General features: G+C 65.1%; 1 protein-coding gene across 4 annotated transcripts in view; it reads left to right on the top strand.

The window, feature by feature from the left end:
* The window catches only part of ANO1 (anoctamin 1), a 160,800-nt gene that overhangs the window by 98,098 nt on the left and 37,139 nt on the right, over positions 1-25,563 (top strand). For 3 of the 4 annotated variants that reach the window (XM_062195687.1, XM_062195690.1, XM_062195689.1), the window contains 10 exons: positions 1,807-1,905; positions 2,790-2,941; positions 4,173-4,227; positions 6,987-7,038; positions 10,166-10,231; positions 10,591-10,646; positions 13,253-13,294; positions 18,147-18,211; positions 18,894-19,028; positions 22,541-22,701. In XM_062195687.1, coding sequence (XP_062051671.1) covers positions 1,807-1,905; positions 2,790-2,941; positions 4,173-4,227; positions 6,987-7,038; positions 10,166-10,231; positions 10,591-10,646; positions 13,253-13,294; positions 18,147-18,211; positions 18,894-19,028; positions 22,541-22,701 — 883 coding nt within the window. The remainder of the gene's footprint in view (positions 1-1,806; positions 1,906-2,789; positions 2,942-4,172; positions 4,228-6,986; positions 7,039-10,165; positions 10,232-10,590; positions 10,647-13,252; positions 13,295-18,146; positions 18,212-18,893; positions 19,029-22,540; positions 22,702-25,563) is intronic. The other variant, XM_062195688.1, reaches the window with a different exon arrangement.

The following is a 25,563-nucleotide window of genomic DNA, read 5'->3' as shown; positions in this document are numbered from 1 at the left end:
CGTGCCTTTTCCCAGGGCGGCAGCAGCAGGCACCGGCTCCACGCCCCCGCGCCGGAGCCCTCCCTGGGCGGGGACAGTGCCCACACACACACACACCCCTCCGAGGCCCTTGTCCCCAGCCCCGGCCCGACGGGACTGTCGCACACACACACACACACACACCCCGCCGAGTTCTGGCCCCGCCCAGCGCTGGTCTCCTGGAGGCAGCTCCGGCTCCTGCGGCCCCGCCCACACGCCGGCCGCCGACTTGCCCATCTGTTTGGAAGCCACCTGCCTTGTGGCCCGTTGTGACAGCAGTCCACAGCTCCGGGCCTCGGTGTGCCTAGCTGTGAGATGGGCACAGTGCTGGGCCGGAGCGTCCCCAGGCTCTCTGAGTGAAAGATCCGAAGCCAAGCGTGCCAGGCAGGGCCGGCACGTGGGGGAGCTCAGTGGATTTAGCTCCTGTGGCCGGCAGGATCGCTGGTGCCGGTCATTCATTCATTCCGAGTACAGGCTGTGCAGGCTGCGGGCAGCAGGGCCGGCCAGGCCCCAGCCCTGAGCTGAGTGAGCCGTGGGCCGGCCCCGGGCGGCGGCCTCTGCTGGCGGCGTCTGGCAGAGGAGGGGCAGGACGTGGAGCTGGGTGCTGGGCCCCACTTCCTCAGGTGGGACTTGGGGGGAGCCAGCAGCAACCAAGCTGGCCCCTGCTCTGTCCTGTGGCTCCCGGATCGTCGCCCAAACTGCTCAGCTCTGCCTGGACAGACGTCACTGCCACGGGCCCCGGCGCTCACCGGGGCGTCTGTTTCGCAGACCTGGTTTGCTTAGCAGTCACCCCAGGTTTCTTTGGCTCCGCTCCTGCTTGCCAGCAGTGTGGGACAATCCCTTGTGCGGGTGCCTCACGTCCACCCGGTGCTCACGGGCGCCACCCAGAGCTGTGGTCAGCTTGCGAATTGGAGCTGGCCGCTCTGCACCTGGGGCCCGGGGCCCAGCGCTCTCCCCCCAACCTTCTGCAGGAAGGGCCTCGGCCCAAGGCCTGGAGGACGAGGAGCCCCGGCCCGCGGGGCAGTGCGCTCGGCGTTGTCAGTTTCTGTGCGGAGCTCCCGGCAGCAGGGCGGCCATGGAGGGCCTGGCGGGGCCCTGTGTTATGACCACATAAGGACCGTTCACCTGGTGAACGGTGTCTTAGCTGTGAATTCTGGGCCAGGGAGACGCGGCACAGCCTGCACGGTTGGCGTCCCTGCCCTCGGACAGTGCACCTGCCGGCCGTGAGACAGGACGCCGAGGCAGCCTTGCCTCCGAAACCTCAATGTTCCCATCTGTAAAGGGGGCAGCACCGTGATGTCTTTATTTTCGGGTTGACAGAGTCGGCACCTAGAGAGCCTTCGGTGGGTGCTGCTCCCAACCCCCACGCGGGGCCACGGCTGTTGGTTGCTGCTGTGTAGGACTTGGCGAGGAGTGGCTGATCCATGAGGAGCCGGGCTCGAGCTTGGCTGACGTGGGCCTTAGACCAGGAGATGGCAGAGACATAGCCTTGACCCCACAGAGGGAAGGTGCCCACCAGGGGCCGTCGTCAGCCCCGCTTGGGGAACCAGAGGGACCTGAACACTCCCAGTTCTGGGCCGAGGGTCGTGGGGTCTGCGCTGTTGTGTCCCAGGCTGGTGCTAGGGGCCATGGCAGTGTGTGCCCCCGGGGCGTACTCCGGACCCTCCCTCCCGTGCTGGGGGCTGGTCCCGGCGGCTGTCCGGGTCCAGTGCGGCTGGCGGCGGCGGCCGGGCAGGTGTGGCCCCGGGGGAAACGGTTTTTAACGCCACTCCTTTCCTTGCCTCCTAGACCAAGATCCACGGGGTTGGCTTCGTGAAAATCCACGCACCCTGGACCGTGCTGTGCAGAGAGGCGGAGTTCCTGAAGCTGAAGATGCCCACGAAGAAGGTGGGCAGTGCCGTGTGTGCCTCAAGACCCCTCGGCAATCGGCCACGGGGCGTGGCCACCGCACTGTTGGGGTCCCGAGTCCCGATGGCGGAGAGCAAGGGGCAGCCGCGGGCGGTCTCCAGAGACTCAGGCCAGGTCCCACGGAGTCGGGGGCGGGTGCAGGCCCTGATGGCGTCCGTCATCAACACAAGACACAATTGCACTCTGTGTTGGTGCGTGTGGGGTCGCAGCAAGTTTACCAGGCTCGTTTTAGTCACATTTGCTGGCTTGCTAGGATCTTTTTGTCTTTCATCTCGGAAAACTTTATTGCAAAAAGGCAATCTGGGGCCGGCGCCACGGCTCACTGGGCTAATCCTCCACCTGCGGCACCGGCACCCCGGGTTCTAGTCCCGCTTGGGGCGCCGGATTCTGTCCTGGTTGCTCCTCTTCCAGTCCAGCTCTCTGCTGTGGTCTGGGAAGGCAGTGGAGGATGGCCCAGGTCCTTGGGCCCTGCACCCACATGGGAGACCAGGAGAAACACCTGGCTCCTGACTTCGGATCGGCGCAGCACCAGCCGTAGCGACCATTGTGGGGTGAACCAACAGAAAAAGGAAGACCTTTCTCTCTGTCTCTCTCTCTCACTGTCTAACTCTGCCTGTCAAAAAAAAAAAAAAGGCAGTCTGACAGTAGCACTCGGCCTGGCATCACGTGTTCTGTGGACGGGGCCCAAAGGGGCCGCGCCCGCAGCTGGTCAGCCCCGGGCTCCCAGGCCTCCAATGTGGTGCAGACGGCAGCTCCCCGGGAGCTGGGCCGAGCTCTGGGGCGCGTCCCGGGCGGGGCCCTCGGCTGGGGGGGCGGGGCCCGGCGCACAGGCCGACCGCTCACCCTTCCCTCTGCGCCCGCAGATGTATCACATCAACGAGACCCACGGCCTCCTGAAAAAGATCAACTCCATGTTCCAGAAGATCACGGAGCCCATCCAGCCCAAGGTGGCCGAGCACAGGCCCCAGACCACGAAGAGGCTCTCCTACCCCTTCTCCCGCGAGAAGCAGCACCTGTAAGTGGGTCTGCCCCGCCCTGCGCCCACGGGGCTCTGTGCTGGGTCCACACAGAGGGGAGGGACCCTCGGCCCCTGAGCGTGCTGCTGAGCCCGGAAGTGGCCGTGAAAGTGACCCCAAGGTTGCTGTTTGCTGAGGAACTGGGGGTGCAGGCGTTGGTTGGTCCTCCTTGGTGGACGACCATCCCTCCTGCTCGGACTCTTGGGGACCGCTGGCCAGGTCGGGCTGACCGTGCCTCCTGCCTCCCAGCAGCCGTAGGCCGCAGGGAGCCTCCCTCTCCCTTCCCTCCTGGAAGCGTGGGCTAGAAGCATCCCCAGGGCCCCACGGCCCCGTTGCCTGGCAGTGCCTCACCTGTCATGGGACCGTCCCTCCCCTGCTCCTAGGGGCACTGGGGCGTAGCCACCTGGGTCAGCCAGGCTGCAGGCCAGCCTGCCTGGGCCTCGCTGGGCACAGCTGGGAACAGGAAGCTGGGCTCTCGGAACACAGGGGGCCTGGGGGAGGGGGGACAGGAGGGTTCCTGGACGCCGCCGGCCTCCGGGGTGGAAGAAAGGGCAGGGGAGAGAGCCTGAGCCTAGACTGTTCCGGCAATGCTGGGGTCCCTGTGTGTCGGAGGGGCAGGCGTCACCTGCTGTTACCCATCCTGGAGGGGGCCCAGCAGGAAGGAAGCAGCCCCCAGCTCCAGGGCCCGGCCCCCAGGGCTTCAGAGGGAGGCAGCATCTCCTCAGGCCCACCTTGTCCACCTGGTCAGCGCCGGTTCACCTGCAAATGGAAACCCCCCAAGCCAGCCTCCCCAGCTCCCCTAAGAACCGTGGGCAGTGAGTAGCTATTCCCAAGATGCCCTCCGCTCGGAGGGAGCCTCACGCCATCTCTCTGCAGCCCAAGGCAGCAGGCCCCATGCCAGGGGGCGCTCCAGGGAGACTGTGGTCACCCCGGGAGCCTTGAGCTGCCCCCTCAGCATTGAGGCAAGACCTTGAGGGCGTCTCCCAAAGCAGCAGGGGCTTGGGGGAGGGTGGCTGAGCACAGCTGCCCCTTGGGGGTCTCCGAGAGCAGGGGTGGCCCCGCAGACCGTTCCAGGCACCAGGGGCAGACGGCTCGCACCTGCCGTGTGCGCGCAGAGCCACGCCCGTGTCGAGGTGGCCGCTAACGGGCCAAGCGTGGTTCTCCTGGGCGTTGGGCTCCAGGGTTCCCTGCTGTTGATGCGAGTCCTGTGTCCCTCCAATTCTCCCGCAGGTTTGACCTGTCCGACAAGGACTCGTTTTTCGACAGCAAAACACGGAGCACAATCGTGAGTATCGCGTGTGTGCGCGCAGCGGCCCTGGGGAAGCCGATGATCAGTTCATTTTCCTGAAACTCCTGCGGGAGCGGCCGGCTCTAATTGCCTGTGACAGAAATAATTAGAATAATGAGACGAGAGGGCAGCGAGGGGCCCAGGGGAGGGCCGCAGCCCGGGGCTGGCTCAGAGCAGGTGCGCGGGACACAGCAGAGCAGCAGGAACTCAAGCAGCGTAGGGGAGCCCCTCGAGGGCCTTCGGCCGGCTTCCCTGCCTTTGCTGTCCGTGGGGTCGGTGCCATGAGCCCGGCGTTCAGGCCCCAGCCTGGGGTTTCTGGTAGAGGCACAGGTGCACGGGCTGGGCCAGATGTCCAGCCCCTGCCAGACGAGCTCCTGGAGTTTGAAGGCTGACCAGGCCACCCTGCCCTGCTCAGGGTGCGCTTAATGTTTACCGGTCAGGCAGCCGCCAAGTTGTCCACCTGCCAAGCTGGGCCTGTGCGTGGCTCGGGACCCAGTTCCTGTCTCAGCCAGAACCTAACCGGCAGCCGAGCCCTCGCTGCCGTCCTCTGTCCTGCACCATCACACAGCGAGCAGGGCGCTGGAGCCACTGCCAGGACGGGCACATCTGGGTGCCATCTGCTCTTTGCCCTCTCTTGGCCTCGTGCCCTCAGGGGGGTCGCAGAGCGTGCGTCACAATGAGGATGCTGGCCCCATGGAGAGCGAGATGCGGGCGCGGCGCCGGGCACCGAGCGGCTGCTGGGATTCTTCCTGTTGATGGAGCTGCTCGTTAGTGTTAGCGATTAGGCCTCGTGCCGATGAGCAAGGAACTCGGGGCTGGCCCCGTGTCCGGAAGAGGCGATGCTCGTCTCTCGTGGCCGCCTGGGAGCCCCTGCAGTGTTGGCCTACGTGGCTTCCCGTTTTCCACGTCACTGTGACAGGGAGAAAGCTGCAACAGCCCCCTGTGGACAGAGCCCCACGCCAGGACTCAGAACACGGGTGCTTGTGGAGGGCACGCGTTTGGCCTCACAGTTGAGATGCCAGCTGACGCTCCACCTGGGTCCTCCCAGAATTCCTGCTGGCGCACACGCCGGGAGGCACAGGGGGTGGCTCACGTCCTCGGGTCCCTGCCCCCGGCGTGGGAGATCTGTGTTGGGTCCCCAGCTTCAGCTGTGCCCAGGCCGGGCTGCTAGCAGGCATGTGGGAAGCGAACCAGCAGGTGGGCGTTCCCTGGCCCTCTGCCTCTCAAATAAATAAATGAGAGTTGGTAGGAAAATGGAGTCAGACCTGGAACTGCATGGCTTTCCCATCACGCACAGCTTTGTGAACTCTTTGAAGACCCTTCGTTGTGCACCCCGGCTGTGTATGCTGTCTGGGGGGTGTTGTGGAATGCCCCTGGGGGCCGGGGTAGGTGTAGACCATCGGGGGGGGGGGGGCAGGGTGGGCGGAGCACCTGCTGTGAGTTGGGTTTGTGATCCCTGGGATAGCATCACTGTCGTGGTCACTCGGAGCCACCCACGTGTCCGCTGACTTCCGGTGGGGAGGGGGCGGGCAGGCTGTGGGGCGCCGGCTGCGCCCGAGGAACCTCCCCTCCCAGGGCCTGGCCCCTGTGTCAGGCCTCCTGGGCGTTGAAGGCCAGTGTCGCAGCGTTGGGGTGAGGGTGTCCCAGGCACGGCTCACAGCACCCCCACTGCCTCCACAGCGGCCGCTCCACTCCAGAGGTGGGGCGCAGCCCGGCAGGTTCCAGGCGCGAGGGGCCCGGTGTGTGGGTCTTGGGTCTTAGATGTTCAGTTTGTAGCACTAGTGAGCCATAGAAGGTTGAAGAGCAGACATGGTCAGGGACGCGCTGGAGAGGCCTGAGCAGTCACTTCCAGGGCCGCACGGAGGGGGCAGAGAGAGGGCAGAGGTGGGGCCAGGGCTTGAGAAGGGGCCCTGGGTCAGGGAGCAGGTGGTAACGGGGCGAGGTGGACGGTGGGGAGGCAGCCATGAGGGCAGCTGGGGGGTTCCTTCCCTGGTGCGGCGGGTGTTTGTGGAGGTGGGAGGGACAGGCGGTGAGCACGTGTGTAACACACATGCGGTGGGCAGGAGCCAGATGCTTCAGGGTGGACAGGCGTCGCCTGGGGCACGGAGGCCGGGGGCTGCGGGAGGGGGAGGGAGCGAGAAGCAGCCGGGAGGCGGAGGCATGCCCAGACAGTGAGAGCAGCGGGGGGCTGTGCAGAGAACCGCGCACGCCCGTGGGGCTGGGCCCACGCGCCCCGCGGTGCTGGCGTCATTTGTCCCAGGTCTCCCAGCACCCACGGTGGCTCCTGGGCCACCCCGCGAAGCAGTGCACTAGGTGTGTGTCTGGGGGAGCGTCAGGAGCTGGGAGCCATGAAGCCACCTGCCAACACAGCCCGGCATGCAATCCCAAGACCTGCCCCCCCACCCCTCACCGCAGCTTTCTAGAACATTCCGTGTCTGGGAGTGACCTTAGTCCCAGCTGTGCCTCAGCGGAGAGGTTCGGAGAGCTCACTGCACGGGCTGTGTGAGATCCCGCACAGCTCCCAGGAGGGCAGCGGGCCTGTGGGCAGGGCCTCTCCTCCCCTCGTGGGCAGGGAGCTCTCCCGTCTGGGGTGTGAGGGACCCTGCTCCCTGGAGCCCACGGCCTCCGCCAGCCTCGCGCTCTGCGGGGCTTGGGAGTCCCGAGCCCCAGGGCCTGCTCCTTCGAGAAGTCCAGTGTCTGCTGGGGACCCGGCGGCGGCCGGGCTGGGTGACCGGCGGCTCACCCCTCTCCAACAGGTCTACGAGATTCTGAAGAGGACCACGTGCAGCAAAGCCAAGTACAGCATGGGTAAGGACATCGCCGAGCCCGGCGCTGGCTTCCCAGCAGCCTCTGGGTGGGAGGCGGCTAGGGGCTTTGAGTGAAGCCCGCGTCCTGTCGCCGCGTGTACCCAGAGCGCCCCCACAGGGCCCGGCACGGTTACAGCCGTGGCGTTTTAAACGAGCGTGTGCACAGGGTCCCACGTGGTGACCACAGATTCTTAGCCGTCCCTTGACCCTCCCAGGCCAGCAGGAAGGCGACGGGGCTTCTGTTGGGGGGATGGGGGGTGGGGCGTAGCCCGGGCAGCTCCCTGAGGCCACCGGAAGCAGCAGCCCCTGGCTGGAGGCGGCCGCGCGAGCCCAGGGCCACGTCGGGTCCAGCTCTGCCTTGGCTCGGGCTTCGGGAAGCTCGCGGAGGGGACAGCGCTGTGGCGCAGGTTAAGCCACCACTTGGGATGCTCCTGTCCCGTGTCAGGGTGCCTGCTTGGGGTCCTGCCTCCACGCCCAAGCCAGCTCCCTGCTAGCGCACCTGGGGGGCAGCCCGAGGTCCCTGCCACCCACGTGGTAGAGTTCCTGCTTCCTGGAGTGAGCCAGCTGATGGCCGGTCCCGCCCCTCGCCACCCCGTTGCTTTGCCTTTCACACAAGTAAATCTTTAACAAAGAAAGCGAGAGAACAAGCTTATTTTTATGAAGTTCTTGGAAAATGGGATTTAAAGGTCAGTTTATTTTGGTGCAAAGACAATTTGTCACTCGTGCAATATTTTTTTCATAGTGTTTATCTTCCAGGGACTTTTTGTGGACTCCTGACGTGTAGATTTCAAAAATTATTTTAATATTTATTCTTATTTGTTTGAAAGGCAGAGACACAGAGAAAGAGACAGACAAGGCTGGCGCCGCGGCTCACTAAGCTAATCCTCTGCCTTGCGGCGCCGGCACACCGGGTTCTAGTCCCGGTCAGGGCGCCGGATTCTGTCCCGGTTGCCCCTCTTCCAGGCCAGCTCTCTGCTGTGGCCCGGGAGTGCAGTGGAGGATGGCCCAAGTGCTTGGGCCCTGCACCCCATGGGAGACCAGGAGAAGCACCTGGCTCCTGCCTTTGGATCAGCGCGGTGCACCGGCTGCAGGCGCCGGTCGTGGCGGCCATTGGAGGGTGAACCAATGGCAAAGGAAGACCTTTCTCTCTGTCTCTCTCTCACTGTTCACTCTGCCTGTAAAAAAAAAAAAAAGAGAGAGACTCACAGCTGTATTACCCTGAACGCGCCCAATCTCGGCCGCTCTCAGAAGCTAAGCAGGGCTGGGCCTGGTTAGTGCTTGGATGGGAGACAGACAGAGAGAGCTTCCGTCCTCTGGTTCCTTCCCTAAATGCCGACCACAGCCAAGGCTGGGCCGGACTGAAGCCAGGAGACTCGCACGCCATCCTGCTCTCCCAAGTGGTTAGCAGGAAGCCAAGTCCTTGAAGTACCCCTGGGTCGATGGCAGCGCACCGGCCAGAGGGCAGACTCGGAGCTGGGACCCGAACCCAGGCATCGCAAGCAGCGTCTTAACCACCGAGCCAATGGTGCCGCAGGGTTTTGGAAATATTCTGCCCCAAAGTAGGCTTGGGTTTCAATTCCGCTTTGCATGAGCTTCCTGAAGGATGTGGCACAGAGCCCCAGGCCTAGAAGCTGAACCGGCCCAGCCGCGCTCCTGGGTCCTGGCTGACAGAGCCCCTCAAACCACATAGGCAATTCTGCCCGTGAGTGCGGCCGGCGGCATGGACCTGCCCACAGCAGGGGCTGCCTCTGCAGAGCCAGGGAGCGCCACGCCAGGCCTCTGTCCCCTCCTGAGCGGCTGTGTGCCCGCCGAGGGCCTCCCCCGTGCTCCCCGTAGCTTCCTGTGCAGCCTGTGCTGCCCGGGAGCGCAGAGCAGAGAGTGGGGCGAGGAGGCCGGGGGCGGCCCAGTGCTCGAGGCGGGAACGAAGCCTGTGGCCCTGGCCTGTGTGGTGGCTAGTGGTCAGTCGCAGGGCCGTCGAGCTGGCCTGGGATCGCTCTGGGGGAGGGACTCATCCCGGAGCCAAGGGGAGCCCAGGGGAACTGTCCCCGTCGCCCAGCCCACCGCGGGCGGAGCCTCCGGAGTGGCCGATCCGGAGTGGCTGCATCGCAGACGGGCGGTGGGACGGTGGGGTTGGGAGCACCTTGGAGTCCCTGCCGTAGGGCAAAGCCGAGGCAGAGGGAGCCCCGTGGCTCTGAGCCCAGGGCTCCGTGGCCCCAGCGGGTCCCTTTGCTGCAGGGGGGCTGTGTTTCTGGAAACGCAGGTTCGGGGGGTTCTTCTCTGTGCCCCACTCCACATTGGTGCCCGATCGATGGCCTCCCGCTGCCCGCCAGGCTCCCCGCACCCTGCTCCTGGGGGCACTTCTCTTGTCCGGGAAGGAAACCCATCCCCAGTAATCAGATTGGCCAGGGTGAGAGCGTGGCCGGGGGCCGGGGCGCTGCGCCCAGGGAAGGCCTGTCTGGCGAGACCGCGTCTGAGCAGGCGCCTAGAGAGGCCCCGGGCCGAGGCCTGCGCCGCACCCTGCCCACCGCACTGCAGGGCAGTAAGGAAGGCAGGAGCTCAGCGGCCATGCTTCTTCACCGGAGTTGAGCCCTGCCCTGTGTGCGTGGCTCAGCCCTCACCCTCTGATGTCTGAGGCCCCTCATGTCCTCCGACCTCTCCAGGCCACTGACCGAGGAGATGGCCCCGTCTGTGAGGGTTTCCCAAGGGCGTTTTCCCACTGCTGTCGAGTAGGGGTCATGGCCCAGGCTGTCGTGAACGAGCGGACGTGTGTACCGCCTGGCAGGGCCCTTTCGCCAGCCCAGGATTCCACGGCGATTCCTCCATGGCTCTGGTCCCTGCCGATGTGTGGGCAGCGAGGCCAGAGTCCCGAGAGCCCCCACGCACGGCCCTGTCTCCTGGGTCTGGGTCCACGGCCACACCTCACATTGATGCCGACCACGTTGTGGTCTTGGTTACACCCCCAGCGCAGGCCCTGGAGCCCGCCCTGCAAGGCCCAGCCGCCTTCCCGGGGCCCCCGGCGGCCCTGGGCGGCCGCGAGCCCCCTCGCCCGCCACCCGCCCCTTACTCCCCAAATGCGGCTTTGGTCCCTGGGGGCCCTGGCGTGGGACTAACAGCTGATGTGCAAACAGGGCAAGGAGAGGGAAGGAAGAAGGACTCTGCCCTTCTAAGTAAGAGGTGGAAGTGTGGAAAGTACGGTAAGTGCGGTGCGCGCCTCCCCGGCGCCTCCCCGGCTCCTCCCGTCAATCAGCCCGCCCGAGGCCTGATTCCAAGTCGGACGCGTGCTCCCGAGCTTCATGCGTGATTCAGCTCTCGCGACCCGCTGCGGTGCAGGCTTGCCCCGGGGCTGGGGGCCCGGGCTGCGGGCCTGCCTCTGGGCGTCTCTGTCTCTCGCCAGCGCCACCAATCAAGCTCCTTCCCTCCTCTCCTCCCTGGTAGAGCGGGACCCCAGCCCCGGGGAGGGCCCGAGAGGCAGGGCCTGTGTCCGTGGCGGCTCTGGGCCGTGCCCCGGGGAGGCCTGCCCTGTCCTAACCCTCTGTCTGCCTCTGTTCTGAAGGCATCACCAGCCTGCTGGCCAACGGCGTCTACTCGGCCGCGTACCCGCTGCACGACGTGAGTACCGTTGACCCCCGCTGGCCTCTGCTTGTCCTCAGCTTCCGCAGAGCCCATGGCCACGCCCCCTCCTCCCCCCCAGGGAGCGCCAATTGCCCTGTGGTCACTGCTTCCTGTTTGGCTTTCCCCGTAAATGTCAGCGGCACACAGGCCTCTGCTGTTCCCCTCGCAGGCGGGGCTCTCGGAGCTCGCAGAACGCGCCCCGTGAGCCAGGAGCACCTGTGCCGGATGCCGTGCCCGGGCTCGGGCCCTGGCCGGGTGACCGGGGCTCCGTGTGCCTCTGTACCTGAGGAGCTTCCAGAACTGCTCTCCCAAGACCAGGGCCCAGGGGGCAGGAGGCCCAGGTCCCAGTCCCGACCACTCCGTCTCACTGGTGCTGACCAGGGCAGCCGTGGTCCTTGCTGGGCCTCGGTGCCACTGTCTGTGAGTGGGGGACAGTCACTTGCCCTGTCTGACCGCCAAGGTACCAGAGGGCTCCGAGAGAGACCCTGGAGCACAGGGGCGGGGCTGGGGGAAGGCCCAGGTCGGCCACCTGCTGCCTGCCTCCCTTCTGCAGGGCCAGGGGTCTGGGGTGGACCAGCCCAGCTCCCCCCCTCAGTGCCCCCGCACACACTGTTCTGTGCTCCTCCCTCCATGCCGCACTCTCGGGCAGAACCCCCCCCCCGCCCCGCCCCAGCTGGTCTCTCCCTCCCTCTGCTGGCTGCTGGCCACCTCCTGAGTGTGCCGCTTCAGGGTGGCCTGGCTGTGAGCGCTTCGTGGGTGCTGGGGAAACGCGCGTGGCTTTGCACTGGGCTGAGTCAGGTGGCCTCTCTGGGAATGTCAGGAGGGTGGGCTCTGAGCCCCAGGTCCTGGGGCGGCTCCTCCCCTCCTGCCTCTGCCCGGCTTCCCCGTGGGATCTGTTCAGCCCCACTGCGTGCACCCGGAACACAGCCCCCCCAGCACCCCCGCACAGGCAGCCTAGAGCCACGTCCACACTTGGCCTTTGCACTGGTGTCCCTAAAGGGCTTAGGAGGGAAGGGAGGGGCCAACCCTTCTGAGAACCCGCTGTGTGCCCAGCACGGTGTTTCGCTGGGGTTTCGTCTCATTTGGCCCAGCGCAGACACAGACCCAGAGGCCGCACAGCCCCAGGGGAGCGGGGCAAAGCCGTGCCTGGCTGACAGTCTGCCCCTCCCCTGGCAGCGCCACCCCCTCTCCCTGCCCCAGAGGTCCCTGTGCCCACCGCCGAGCCCCTCACCTCCACATTCCTGCAAGAGCTGATTCTGTGCGGTTTAAGCAGCCGGCCCCAGGTGCCCTCGCTCTCGCCCACTGTCGCACGGCCAGTCCCACGAGAATCCGTGTCCCACGCAGAGGGCCTGCCTGGTTGTGGGCGTCGCTGCGCCGTATGTAGTGGGGGGAGCTGCCACGTGAGGTCTGTCCCCACTCCAGAGACGGGAGACAGGCTGGACGCTCCAGCAGCCACACCCGTGCAGCTTTGGGCATTGTTTGGGAGTGGGGGGATTTTCCACCCAGAGCGTTTTCCATTCCAAGGCTGCTGACACATCCTGGACGGAGCCACAGGTCCCCGTGTTCCTAAACAGGGCAGACGTTAGTAGGCGCCACTGTGTGCTGGGCGTCCTGGCTCTCCATGTCTGCGTCCCTCTTCCTTGGTGTGAGCTGCCCTCCTGCCTGCGGCCTCCCTGCCCCGCACTCACGGCAGTCATTCATCCATCCATCCATCCCTGTATCCAGCAAGACTGTCCTGGGACAAGGTGCGGGGAGCTGCCGCCAGGCGGGTGGCACCTCGCGGGAGCGCGACCTCACAGTAGGGAGCTGCCGTTGGTGCTGGCTGCTCAGCGGCTCTCTGGCTTCCTCCTGGTTGGCTCGCACCCCCCAGGGTCACTGAGGCCACCAGCACGCAGACCCATGGCCATCTCAGCCATGAAAACGAACACCGGGAGAGCTAGACGAGACGGGCTGCGTGGCCAGGGCGTCGGAGCTGCTGTGGGAGTGTCTGGTGTCAAGGCCAGCCACGAGGCTGCCCCCTTGGGTGCTTGGCCAAGTCCTCCTGGTTGCGCCGGGCAGAGCTCCGGGAGGCCCCTTTCTCCCGCTGCTGCCTTTAGTTGCTGTGTCAAGCGCCGACTGCCCACTGTCCAGCTCCTCTTCCCAGCTGTGAGCAGGCTGGGCTTCTCTGAGTCTCAGTGTTTCCATCTGTAGAATGGGCGTGTTGAGCTCACCAGCCCAGGTGTATGATGCCCGTGTAATGTATCCTCTCTGGGGACACCACTAGGGGCACAACTGAGACAAGACACTGGGGCTGGACACGGGGACTGTCCAGCAGGTGGGACGCAGGTTCACGCCATGGCTGCAGCTCCCTCACACCCCCAAAGTCCCCTTTCTCCCACGTGGCCGGCACCAAGGACTGACCGTGGCTCCTGTCTGAGCCCGTCTCTCAGGGTGGCCGGGGAGGCCGGGGGCAGGCTGGGCAGCCACCAAGGACTTCCGATGTTTTGGGCAGAGGAGGAGGGATGCAGGCCTTGCAGGCTCCGGGCGACGCTGTCTCCCAGGCTGGGTTCCGTTCTGGAACCTTCTGGGTGCCTCGCTGGTGCTGAGTGTTCCCTCTTTTCCAGGGAGACTACGAGGGTGACAGTGTGGAGTTCAACGACAGAAAAGTGAGTGGGTGAGAGGGCGGGGCTGGGTGTGGGCGCTGCGGGGGGGGGGGAGGGGCTCCACAGCAGGATCTCTTGCCCCCAGGGCCCTGCCCCTCTGCCCGGGGCCACATCTTGGCACCGGCCTCACCCCGAGCTGCTGTGGGGCAGATATCCCAGGACCCCCTGGGCACAGCTGGGAACTTGCTGGGTGGGGCTGGGGGAGGTGTTTCCCAATCCGGCCCAACGGGGAAGCTTGTGATGGGGAAGAGGCCGTGCGGCTGCTCTGGGGGACACACTTTGAGAACCAGAAGGCAGTGGCCGTCACAGCCTCGGTCCCCACCCCCAGCCCCAGGCAGCCACAGCAGCCCCCGTGAGCTCAGGACGGCTGTCCCGCACGGGCGCCCTCTCCACTTGGCCTCTCTCACTTCCCCACAAGCCCCGGCCTCGTCCCCAGCTCTCGCCCCCACGGCTGCTCCTTCTGCAGGCGGTGGGTGGCCTCGTCCCAGATCCCAGGGCCCAGCCCCCTCGACGGCTGGAATGTTCCTACCCAGCCCCCCTCCGGCCCCGTCCATGGGCTGCAATCTTCGCTGCTTGATGCGACTCGCCCGCCCCGGAATGCAGCTGCGGGCGCTGTCTGATGTAGCACACGAGTGACATATTTGGTTGTGTGAGTCTAGCATCTGGCACCGGCCCGAGACCCTCGGCCTGGAGAGCTCCCCCGCCGGTCCCAGCAGTCCAGGGCCTGGGGTGCCCAGCCTCAGTGGCCCTCACCCCCCGAGCTGATGCCTTCCTCCTCCTCACGAGGCTCCCGACCCCAGACCCCTCACCCGCCGTGTGCACTTCTGGCTGGGTGCTGTGTCTGGGCCCCCGGCCCCTCCACCCACACTGGCCACATTTCTTATCTCGAGACTTCTCAGCTGATGGTGCCAGGGCTAGCTCGTTTGCTTATTCAAGAAATATTTACTGGGCACTGCCGTGCGCCAGGCTCAGCAAACACAGTGCCAGGGCCTCCCCCTGGAATGCTGCCCCCTCTCCACCCAGTCTGAGGTCTCGGCAGTGTGCGCGAGGCCTGGCCCCTGGGGACTGCCAGGGAGTAATGATGGACGGATGGACCGATGGACAGATGGTGGGGGTGGTGGATGGATGGATGGATGGATGGACAGACGGATGGTGTGGGGGGGTGGATGGATGGACAGATGGATGGACGGGTGGTGGGGGGCGGTGGATGGATGGATGGACGGATGGACGGATGGTGGGGGGGGTGGATGGATGGACGGACAGTGGGGGGCGGTGGATGGATGGATGGATGGATGGACGGATGGTGGGTGTGGTGGATGGATGGATGGATGGACGGGTGGACGGATGGTGGGGGGTGGTGGATGGATGGATGGATGGATGGATGGACGGGTGGTGGGGGGCGGTGGATGGATGGATGGATGGATGGATGGACAGACGGATGGTGTGGGGGGGTGGATGGATGGACAGATGGACGGATGGTGTGGGGGGGTGGATGGATGGACGGATGGTGGGGGGTGGGGGGTGGATGGATGGACGGATGGATGGATGGATGGTGGGGAGTGATAGATGGTGGGGAGGCAAGTGCATGGATGGATAGATGGACAGGTGAGGATGGCTTGGCGGGTGGGTGGGTGGGTGGATGGCTGTTTGGTGAGTAGACAGATGAACCAACAATAGAAAAGTGGGTGACGGGCGGGGTGGCTGGGTGAGCAGACACAGGAGTGAGTCGCCGTGAGTGGACACAGGAGTGAGTCGCCGTGAGTGGTTGCTCAGTGAGTCACCAGAGATGTCAGGGAAGGAAGAGGCGGATCAGCTCGCTGGTCCTAGCTCGGGGCCTTGAAGGCTCCGTGTGAACTGGATTGGGTCCTTGGGGGAAGTCTCTCTCCCACGGTGGCTCCGTGTGAACTGGATTGGGTCCTTGGGGGAAGTCTCTCTCTCCCACGGTGGCTCCGTGTGAACTGGATTGGGTCCTTGGGGGACGTCTCTCTCTCCCATGGTGGCTCTGTGTGACGTGGCACTGTTCTAGTAGTTTGCCTTTCCCGTGAGAGTGGCTTCTCCATTGCTGCTTGTGTCGGTGGCTTGAGCCCGTCGGGCCTGACCCCACCTCGGAGGACAGGTGTGAACTGAGGTGTGCTCTGCCCCGAGCCGGATCAGGAGCCACGGGCCAGCCCGTCACCCATTCACTCACTCAGCACTCAGTGGAACCCGTGGCCACCCCAGGATCTGCTGGGCGCTAAGGACGAGAAGGAGCAGATAAACCTGGTCCCCCCACTCCCCCTCCCCCCCACCCCGTGCCACTGCTGCTGGGGGATGGAGAGGGGTGAACACTCACTGTGCCGCCCACCGTGTGGGTGTGGGCTGGTGGTCAGAGCAGGAGACGTCTGTGCCAGAGCCTGGGTCCCCCCCCCCGGGTGTGGCACTGGAGGCTCTGGGCCCCTGGAGCGGGGATTCCCACCCCCCCGCCTCGGGTGTGGCACTGAAGGCTCTGGGCCCCTGGAGCGGGGATTCCCAACCCCCCCGCCTCGGGTGTGGCACTGAAGGCTCTGGGCCCCTGGAGCAGGGATCCCCCCAGGTGTGGCACTGGAGGCTCTGGACCCCTGGAGTGGGGATTCTCCCCCCCCCCCCCCAGCCCCGGGTGTGGCACTGGAGGCTCTGGGCCCCTGGAGCGGGGATTCCCACCCCCCCGCCCCGGGTGTGGCACTGAAGGCTCTGGGCCCCTGGAGCCGGGATCCCCCCCCAGGTGTGGCACTGGAGGCTCTGGACCCCTGGAGTGGGGATTCTCCCCCCCCAGCCCCGGGTGTGGCACTGAAGGCTCTGGGCCCCTGGAGCCGGGATCCCCCCCCCCCGGGTGTGGCACTGGAGGCTCTGGACCCCTGGAGTGGGGATTCCCCCCCCTCCAGCCCCAGGTGTGGCACTGAAGGCTCTGGGCCCCTGGAGCGGGGATCCCCCCAGGTATGGCACTGGAGGCTCTGGACCCCTGGAGTGGGGATTCTCCCCCCCCAGCCCCGGGTGTGGCACTGGAGGCTCTGGGCCCCTGTGGCCAGAGTGCCGGGCCCTGGCTGTACTGCTTCTCGCCGGGTCCCCTCGGTGCCCAGTGTCTCCCTGAGCACACGGAGGCCAAGTTGAGGCCTGGGTTCTCCTGGCGGCAGCAGTGGGCTCTCGGGCCTTATCTGCCACACCGACAGGGGAAGAAAAGCCCACCGAGGTCGAGGCATCTCCGTAGGAGGCTGGGGGTGTGGGCTGTGTCCCCCACCTGTCGGGACGGGGTGAGCCAGCCTGGGCCGGGGTGAGCGGGGTGGCCCCAGGGGCACAGTGACCAGGGCACATGGCCACGCCCTCCGCAGGGTCGGCTCCCAGAGGCTTAGCCTAAACCTGCTATGGCACCGGTCTCTCAGCTCTGCCTGTCTCTGCTGTCTCCCTCTGTCTCCTCTGTCTCCCCCACCTTCCTCTCTGCTGTGCCCGCAGCCTCTCTGGGGTGTGAGTCGCTGACCTGACTCCGGGGAGGGCCGGAAGCCACCCAGGTCAGCAGCGGTGCGGCCAGCATGGTCCGTTCCGCTCAGGTCCCCATCACCCAGCAGCACTGCAGCCACTGTTCCGTCTTCATCCATGCAGCCGTGACGACACGCTGCAGGGTGCTGCCCCCTGGGACACACAGGGGCCGCCGTGGTGCTCTCAGCCACCTGGGGAGGTGCCATCGGCCACCCTTCTGGCTAGAGGTGACAGAGGACCCCTTGCACATATACACACCAGCACACATGCACACGTGCGTGCACAGGGCTGTAACCCTCCCCCCATGCTCTGATTCAGCCAGGGGGAGCCTGAGTGTCCAGGCTGCTCCCCAGAAGCCTTGGGTCTCAGCCCCGCTCCCACCTGCCACCCCTCCCTCCCCATTGGGTTTTGCTGTCACAGAACTTATGGTCTTGGGAAAGCAGCCTGGAGAGGTTGGAGCAGAGAGGTGGGCGACACTGTTCTGGGGGAAAGACTGCTCACCAGGCGCGTTTAGAACTCAGGTTTTTATCCAGTTAAGGAGGGAATTTGCCACACCGGGGCAGGGAGTGGAGGGCACTGGCAGAGGAGCGGGGCTCTTTGGAGCCTCAGGGACTTTCCTCTTACCTGTCTCATGGCTGCCCAGTGCCGCTTCCCTGTTTTGCCATTTGCACTGCAGGGAGTTGAGAGGGGTCTGGTTAGGCACCCAGGGTCTCCACAAAGGGAGGCAGTGGGCCGGGGGAGGGGCAGGAGGGGGAGGGGCCACAGGTCCTTCATTTCTCTGCTTAGAAGCCTGCTGTTCTGCACCCTTCGAAAGACTGGCTCGGGGGCTGACCTGGTGCCACAGCCGGTTTAAGCTGCCACCTGCAATGCCAGCATCCCATGTGGGTGCTCGTTCCCGTCCCGGCTGCTCCACTGCTCACCCAGCTCCCTGCTAATGGCCTGGGAAAGCAGCAGAAGATGGCCCACGCGCTGGGTCCCCTGCCACTCATGTGGGAGACCCGGATGAGGCTCCTGGCTTCTGCTTGACCCAGCCCTGGCCATTGCAACCATTTAGGGAGTGAACCAGTGGATGGAAGACCTCTCTCTCTCTCTCTCTCTCTCTCTCTCTAACTCTGCCTTTGAGATAAATAAAAATATTTACAAAAAAAATAAATAAATAAAAGATTTGACCAGGGACCACCAAGAGTCTAAATGGGAAAGCCCCATGGTATCAGGCCTTCTCAGTCACTTCTAGATCAGGTCAGGGAGAGGCAGGACCCCATAACAGCCAGAAGCGGCTTCCCTGCCCCCACGTTCACCTCCACGTGGACGCTCGCTGTTGCCTGTGCATGACTGACGCCCACCTCCTACACGTCTCCTCTTCCAGCTCCTGTATGAAGAGTGGGCAAGTTACGGGGTCTTCTACAAGTACCAGCCCATCGACCTGGTCAGGTAAGGGGCACCGGGCAGGCCTGGCGTCCTGCTCAGAGTCCGCCTGCTTGAACTGAGTGGCTTGTGTGGGAGGAGCCGGGGCTCCCTGCCCTGCCCGCAGCCTGGGCCGGCCTTGGTTGAAGCCGTTTGTTCAGGTTGGCGGGAGGCTTGGCCCTTGGGGTCACGGTCACCATCTCCCGCTAAAGGCGTCTCCAGGCCCGGCCAGCGGCTGCAGAGGCTGCTGGGTAAGAATGAGGCCCCCCGCGAGGACTCCATCCCACAGGCAGGGTGCAGCGTCCTGAGGGGCCTGCAGCCGGCGTTTGCCCACGGACGCTCACCTAAGCCGTCACGCTGCTGATGGGCTCCGTGGCAGAGCGATCAGTTTTCTTGGCACTTCCGTGCCACAGTGAGCTCCCATTCTCATGCCAAGTGGGGCTTGGGACCGAGCTGAGAGCCTCCGGAAATGTCTTCCGTGCCCGCCAGCCTGGGCTGTCGCCCACCTTCCCGGGCACCACAGGCAAAGGGGCGGGCGCAGGGAGCACAGAGCATGCCACACCGCCGGGTGCCCCGTGCCCCGCGCCCTGCTTCTCAGACCAGAGAACCCCATGCCTGCGGTGGGTGGCTCCCTGTTGGGGAGGGGGCTGGCCTATTTGTCGAGGGGTGGGTGACAGCTTGTCCCTGGCTCTGTCTTCCTGCCGCACAGGAAGTACTTTGGGGAGAAGATTGGCCTGTACTTCGCCTGGCTGGGCGTCTACACCCAGATGCTCATCCCCGCCTCCGTGGTGGGCATCATCGTCTTCCTCTACGGGTGCGCCACCATGGACGAGAACATCCCCAGGTAGGTGCGCCACCATGGACGAGAACATCCCCAGGTAGGTGCGCCACCATGGACGAGAACATCCCCAGGTAGGCAGCGGCCCCCGCCCCAAGCTTTCCTGCCATCCCACCACTGGAATCCGTCAGCACTGCGGCCCTCACCCAACCCGTGCACACAGCTGTGACCTCTACCTGACCCCATGCACACAGCTGTGACCTCTACCTGACCCCATACACACAGCTGTGACCTCTACCTGACCCCGTGCACACAGCTGTGACCTCTCACCTGACCCCATGCACACAGCTGTGACCTCTCACCTGACCCCATGCACACAGCTGTGACCTCCATCTGACCCCGTGCACACAGCTGTGACCTCTACCCAACCCTCTGCACACAGCTGTGACCTCTACCTGACCCCATGCACACAGCTGTGACCTCTCATCTGACCCTGTGCACACAGCTGTGACCTCTACCCAACCCTCTGCACACAGCTGTGACCTCTACCTGACCCCGTGCACACAGCTGTGACCTCTCATCTGACCCTGTGCACACAGCTGTGACCTCTACCCGACCCCATGCACCTAGCTGTGACCTCTACCTGACCCCATGCACCCAGCTGTGACCTCTCACCTGACCCCGTGCACACAGCTGTGACCTCTATCCGACCCCATGCACACAGCTCTGACCTCCATCTGACCCTGTGCACACAGCTCTGACCTCTCACCTGACCCTGTGCACACAGCTGTGACCTCTACCCGACCCCATGCACCTAGCTGTGACCTCTACCTGACCCTCTGTACACAGCTGTGACCTCTACCCGACCCCGAGCACACAGCTGTGACCTCTACCTGACCCCATGCACCCAGCTGTGACCTCTACCTGACCCTGTGCACACAGCTGTGACCTCTACCTGACCCCATGCACACAGCTCTGACCTCTCACCTGACCCTGTACACACAGCTGTGACCTCTACCCGACCCATGCACCTAGTTGTGACCTCTACCTGACCCTCTGTACACAGCTGTGACCTCTACCTGACCCCATGCACCAAGCTGTGACCTCTGCCTGACCCTGTGCACACAGCTGTGACCTCTATCCGACCCCATGCACACAGCTCTGACCTCTCACCTGACCCTGTGCACACAGCTGTGACCTCTCACCTGACCCCGTGCACACAGCTGTGACCTCTCACCTGACCCCGTGCACACAGCTGTGACCTCTCACCCGACCCCGTGCACACAGCTCTGACCTCTACCCAACCCCCTGCACACAGCTGTGACCTCTACCCGACCCTCTGTACACAGCTGTGACCTCTACCCGACCCCAAGCACACAGCTGACCTCTCACCTGACCCTGTGCACACAGCTGTGACCTCTACCCGACCCCGTGCACACAGCTGACCTCTCACCTGACTCCATACACACACAGCTGTGACCTCCACCCGACCCCGTGCACACAGCTGTGACCTCTACCTGACCCTCTGTACACAGCTGTGACCTCTACCTGACCCCATGCACCAAGCTGTGACCTCTGCCTGACCCTGTGCACACAGCTGTGACCTCTACCTGACCCTCTGTACACAGCTGTGACCTCTACCTGACCCCGTGCACACAGCTGTGACATCTCACCTGACCCTGTGCACACAACTGTGACCTCTCACCCGACCCCTGCACACAGCTGACCTCTCACCTGACCCTGTGCACACAGCTGTGACCTCTACCCGACCCCGTGCACACAGCTGACCTCTCACCTGACTCCATACACACACAGCTGTGACCTCCACCCGACCCTGTGCACCCAGCTGTGACCTCTGCCTGACCCCATGCACACAGCTGTGACATCTCACCTGAACCTGTGCACACAACTGTGACCTCTCACCCGACCCTGTGCACACAACTGTGACCTCTCACCCGACCCTGTGCACACAACTGTGACCTCTCACCCGACCCTCTGCACACAACTGTGACCTCTGCCTGACCCCATACACACAGCTGTGACCTCTACCCGACCCCGTGCACCCAGCTGTGACCTCTACCCGACCCCATACACACAGCTGTGACCTCTGCCTGACCCCGAGCACATAGCTGTGACCTCTACCCGACCCCGTGCACACAGCTGACCTCTCACCTGACCCCATGCACACAGCTGTGACCTCTACCCGACCCTGTGCACACAGCTGACCTCTCACCTGACCCCATACACACAGCTGTGACCTCTACCCGACCCCGTGCACCCAGCTGTGACCTCTGCCTGACCCCGTGCACAGTCAGCCCCCAGAAGTCTCAGCTGTGAGGATGGAGGCCGTGGGCCGGGCTTCGTGGCTGCATGTGGAGCCTCCAGCCCAGCCGTCCTGCAGGCACACAGCCCGCCCCGTTCATGGAGGGCTCGCTCGCTCTCTCTCTCTCTCTCTCTCTCCTTTTCGTCTGCCCCATTCTTGGAGGGCTCTCGCTCGCTCGCTCGCTCTCGCTCTCCTTTTTCTCTCGCTTGGCCCTTGACATCTGGAGTCACCTCCAACCTCGGACGCGCAGTTGGCTGCTGCTTGGTGCCGTCAGGGTGAGACTGCTGTCCTGGGGCTCAGAGCAGCCCGGGTGTCCATGTCCAGCTCCGAGGCGTGGCCCGGCCCAGGGCACAGGAAGGAGCGAGTTCAGGCCCGGTCAGAGGCGGGAGGTCTTCACCCTGGCCCCTCCCCTCATTTCAGTCCCGGGCTGAAGGGCTGGGCCAGGGTTGAAGGGATGGCTCGGCCCAGGGCCTCTGAGAGCCAGAGGCAGGGCTGGACCCCCACTCTGCCCCACGGCCCTGAGGGAGCTGCCGCCCACTCCAGGCCCTCTCCCCATCTGTGTGGCCAGGAACAAGGCCCCCACATGGCCCTTAAGTTGTGGACATTTTCAGTCTGAGCCTGCGGTGGGTGGGGGCAGGCCCCAGGCGCCCCATCTGCCTGTGCCGCGGGGCCACCAGGCTATGGCCCGTGCACCTGTCTGCTCGTCAGAACGGCGCCATCACGGACCAGGGCCCCGTCTCTATGCCCAGCCACCAACCCCCCAGACGGGACATGTCCGGAGCGCAGTGACCTCTGCAGGGGGACACCCAGGGCAGGTGGGCGGTGGGTAGAGGAGTGGCCGCGTGAACAGCGCTCGGCTCTGCCTGGCCCAAGGTCGGCCCTGCAGTGGCTCTGTCTGCTTCCTCCTCCAGTTCCCCACTGGCTTCTCATGCAGCCTGGGCGGCATCTCTGGGAACTCTGGACTTGTCCGGAAGGTGGCCTGGGCACAGGCGGCAGGCTCCGCCCCCTACAGGTCCCCGCGGAGGTGACCTGTCCACAGCCCGTCTCCCAGCACCAGGCAAGGCCAAGCTAGCGGGCCCTGCACAAAACGAAAACGCGGGAGCCCATCAGGAAGTCGTTGCCGAAGTTGAGACAGTGGCCGCAGAGCCCGGGCCCTCCTGAGCTCCGGCCGGCCGCACAGGTGTGGCCAGCCCTGTGCCTCAGCCACGCCCAGCACGGGGAGGGCCCCGCCCCCACGGCCGGCCTTGTCTTCCAGCATGGAGATGTGCGACGAGAGACACAACATCACGATGTGCCCGCTGTGCGACAAGACCTGCAGCTACTGGAAGATGAGCTCCGCCTGCGCCACGGCGCGCGCCAGCCACCTCTTCGACAACCCCGCCACCGTGTTCTTCTCCGTCTTCATGGCGCTCTGGGGTGAGTGCGGCCCCCGTGGCACTGCGGCCTTGGGCGGTTCCTGATGCTTCAGCTGTCTGACTGCTCGAGGGCACGCACAGCTGGGGTTGCCAGGACACCGCGCAGGTGGGAGCCACGGCCCACCGTGCGTGTGGCTGTCTAGGGTCGGTGCTGCACCCTGAGGAACAATTCCTGGGCCCGGAGGTGTCCTGGGACCGCGGCTGGTGGCTGGGAGGGGCAGCGGGCTGGGGGGCAAGCAGGCTCTCCCCTCACGGGCTGACCCCATGAACACAGATAGTAGGAACAGCCAGGGGACACCCCGTCTCCATCTGCGGATGGGGAGCCGTGGCCCAGAGACGCGGCCACAGCTGCCTGGGGTTGCGGGAATCAGGCCACAGTTCCAAAGCCCGAGTCCCCGCCTGCTGGCGTCACTGCCTGGGCACAGCCTGCACGGGCTCGGCTCGAGGGCTCGGGGCTCAGGACGGGGCGGCGGCTGCTGCTCTGCACACAGTTCTGGTCTCGGACAGCACCGGCCCCTTCTCTGCGGCTGGTGCTCCCTGGGGACTGGGGATTCGTGCAGCGGGCAGCCATCAGGGGCTTCTCTCTGGAGGAGGTGGGTCCCGACACAACACAGCACAAGAGGAAACAGGGCGTCTCGGGGAGGGGTTTCCTGGAAGAGGTGCGCTGGGCCTCCCAGGTCTCAGTCCACACCCTGCTGAAGGGGCAGCCCTGGGCTCTGCCCACCTGATGGACCCGACGTGGCAGTGGGCACACAGGGGCAGTGCAACTGCAGAGCCGCTGATGTAGCCGTGGGGACGGAGGCTGCCCGCGCCGTATGGAGGCCTAGGTAGTCGGCCATGCATGCGTCCCCCGGGCCTGGCCCGTCCCCTCCAGCCCCACGGCCATCTCCGCCATCCCTTGGATCATTGCTGGGTGCTTAGGAGAGCTCCGGCAAGGCCCCCAGTCCCCGACAATCATCCCCACTTGACCCCAGTTTCCATGAACCAGGATTCTGGGTCGGCCCGACCTGTGCGGTGTGGAGGGGAGATGTGCCGGGTGAGGTCAGGGAGCAGACAGTGTGGCCTGGCCCCCTCGACTCCTGCTCCCATGTGGAGCTGGGCTGGGCCCTCGCGTCCAATCATGGCTCAGTCACAATCCCTCCCCTGCTGGACTCTGAGGTCCTGGGCGGCCGGCTCTAAATGGGAAGAGTGGGCAGAGCTTGTCCCCTGGCTGCCATGGACGGCTGTCACCCCGCCTGGGCCTGCCAGCAGCTGGGTGCCCTTAACAAGTCCCCCGGTAGGGGTCACTGGCCAGCTGGGCTCCCCTCGCCACGTGGCCATCCACAGGGCAGCACGGGTGTCTCACGGGCTGAGCTGCCTGAGCCACGAGATCACCCGGTGCCGCCTGCTGTGGTCAGCCATGTGGCCCGGTGGGCACTCACGCCGCCTCGTCACCTCCACGTCCTCCCTCGTCTGTACAATGGGTACAGAGTCTCAGCCAGGGCCTCCCACGTGGCCGCAGCATTTAGAGAACTGAAGGAGCGGTGTGCGGCCACCCCCACCGAGCCCGGGCTGGGGGCGCTCAGCCGGCATCTGTGGAGGCCCGGATGCATCCCGGTCCTCGCAAGCTTACGGTCTAGGGTTTGAGAGGACACGGCGTGTGCGCAGGCGCCCTGGTGAGACGCGGCCTTGGAGGTGCCTGCCAGGCTCAGGAGACAGGAAGGAAGGCGCTGGCAGGACTCCGTGCGGGGCCGGCGCCGCGGCTCACTGGGCTAATCCTCCGCCTGTGGTGCCGGCACCCCGGGTTCTAGTCCTGGTTGGGGCACCGGATTCTGTCCCGGTTGCCCCTCTTCCAGGCCAGCTCTCTGCTGTGGCCCGGGAGGGCAGTGGAGGATGGCCCAGGTGCTTGGGCCCTGCACCCCATGGGAGACCAGGAGAAGCACCTGGCTCCCGGCTTCGGATCGGTGCAGCGCCGGCCGTAGCGGCCACTTGGGGGGTGAACCAGCAGAAGGAAGACCTTTCTCTCTGTCTCTCTCTCTCACTGTCTAACTCCGCCTGTCAAAAAAAAAAGAAAGAAAGAAAGAAAGAAAAAGAACTCTGTGCTGTCGCCAGGAGTCCGAGTCGGTGCTGTCGGACGCTGGGTCAGAGGTGGACGTGAGCAGAGGAGCGCGGCCCAGCCGTGACAGTGCAGCAGGCGGGGCACGCCTGCACGCCGCAGTGACCCCAAAGGGCAGGCACCATTGCTCCCCCACCCCCAGGGACTTCTGGCCACCAGCTGCAAGGGAGAGTTCAGTGACTTCTGGGAGAGCAGACTTATTAGTGCAGGGACTTCTGGGAGAGCAGGGACTTATGGGAGTGCAGGGACTTCTGGGAGAGCAGGGACTTCTGGGAGTGCAGGGACTTCTGGGAGAGCAGGGACTTCTGGGAGTGCAGGGACTTCTGGGAGAGCAGGGACTTCTGGGAGTGCAGGGACTTAAGAGGCCCCGGGACCTGCTCTAGGTCACCCAGCCAGCGGGTTCCTTGGCGGCATCGCAGGTCTGTGCACTGGCCCGCCCACCTCCACGCCACAGCTGCCTGTCCAGAGATCTCCATGGCCCTATGAGGTGCCCTCCTGGGGAGCAGATGGTGACCTGGGGGGCGGGGAGGGGCACTCCATGGGGGAGGCCAGCCTGCTGCTGTGCACCTGCCCGCGACACCCTCAGAGGTGCCTTGTCCCGGGGCTGGCACAGGGGCCCGGCGTGCCTGGAGACTCCGTGTGCCACTTCTACTGTCCTGCACCAGCCCAGCTCCACCTCCACCGTGCCTGCCCGTCAAAGTAGAGCCCCAAGGGCAGGGTCACCTCCACACTGCTACCTGGGGAGAAAAACACGGCCACACCGTCACG

The sequence above is a fragment of the Lepus europaeus genome, chromosome 7 (genome assembly GCF_033115175.1).
Source record: "Lepus europaeus isolate LE1 chromosome 7, mLepTim1.pri, whole genome shotgun sequence".
NCBI classification, from domain to species: domain Eukaryota; kingdom Metazoa; phylum Chordata; class Mammalia; order Lagomorpha; family Leporidae; genus Lepus; species Lepus europaeus.
The sequence above is the reverse complement of the archived record's forward strand: the minus strand, read 5'-3'. Positions and strand labels throughout refer to the sequence as shown.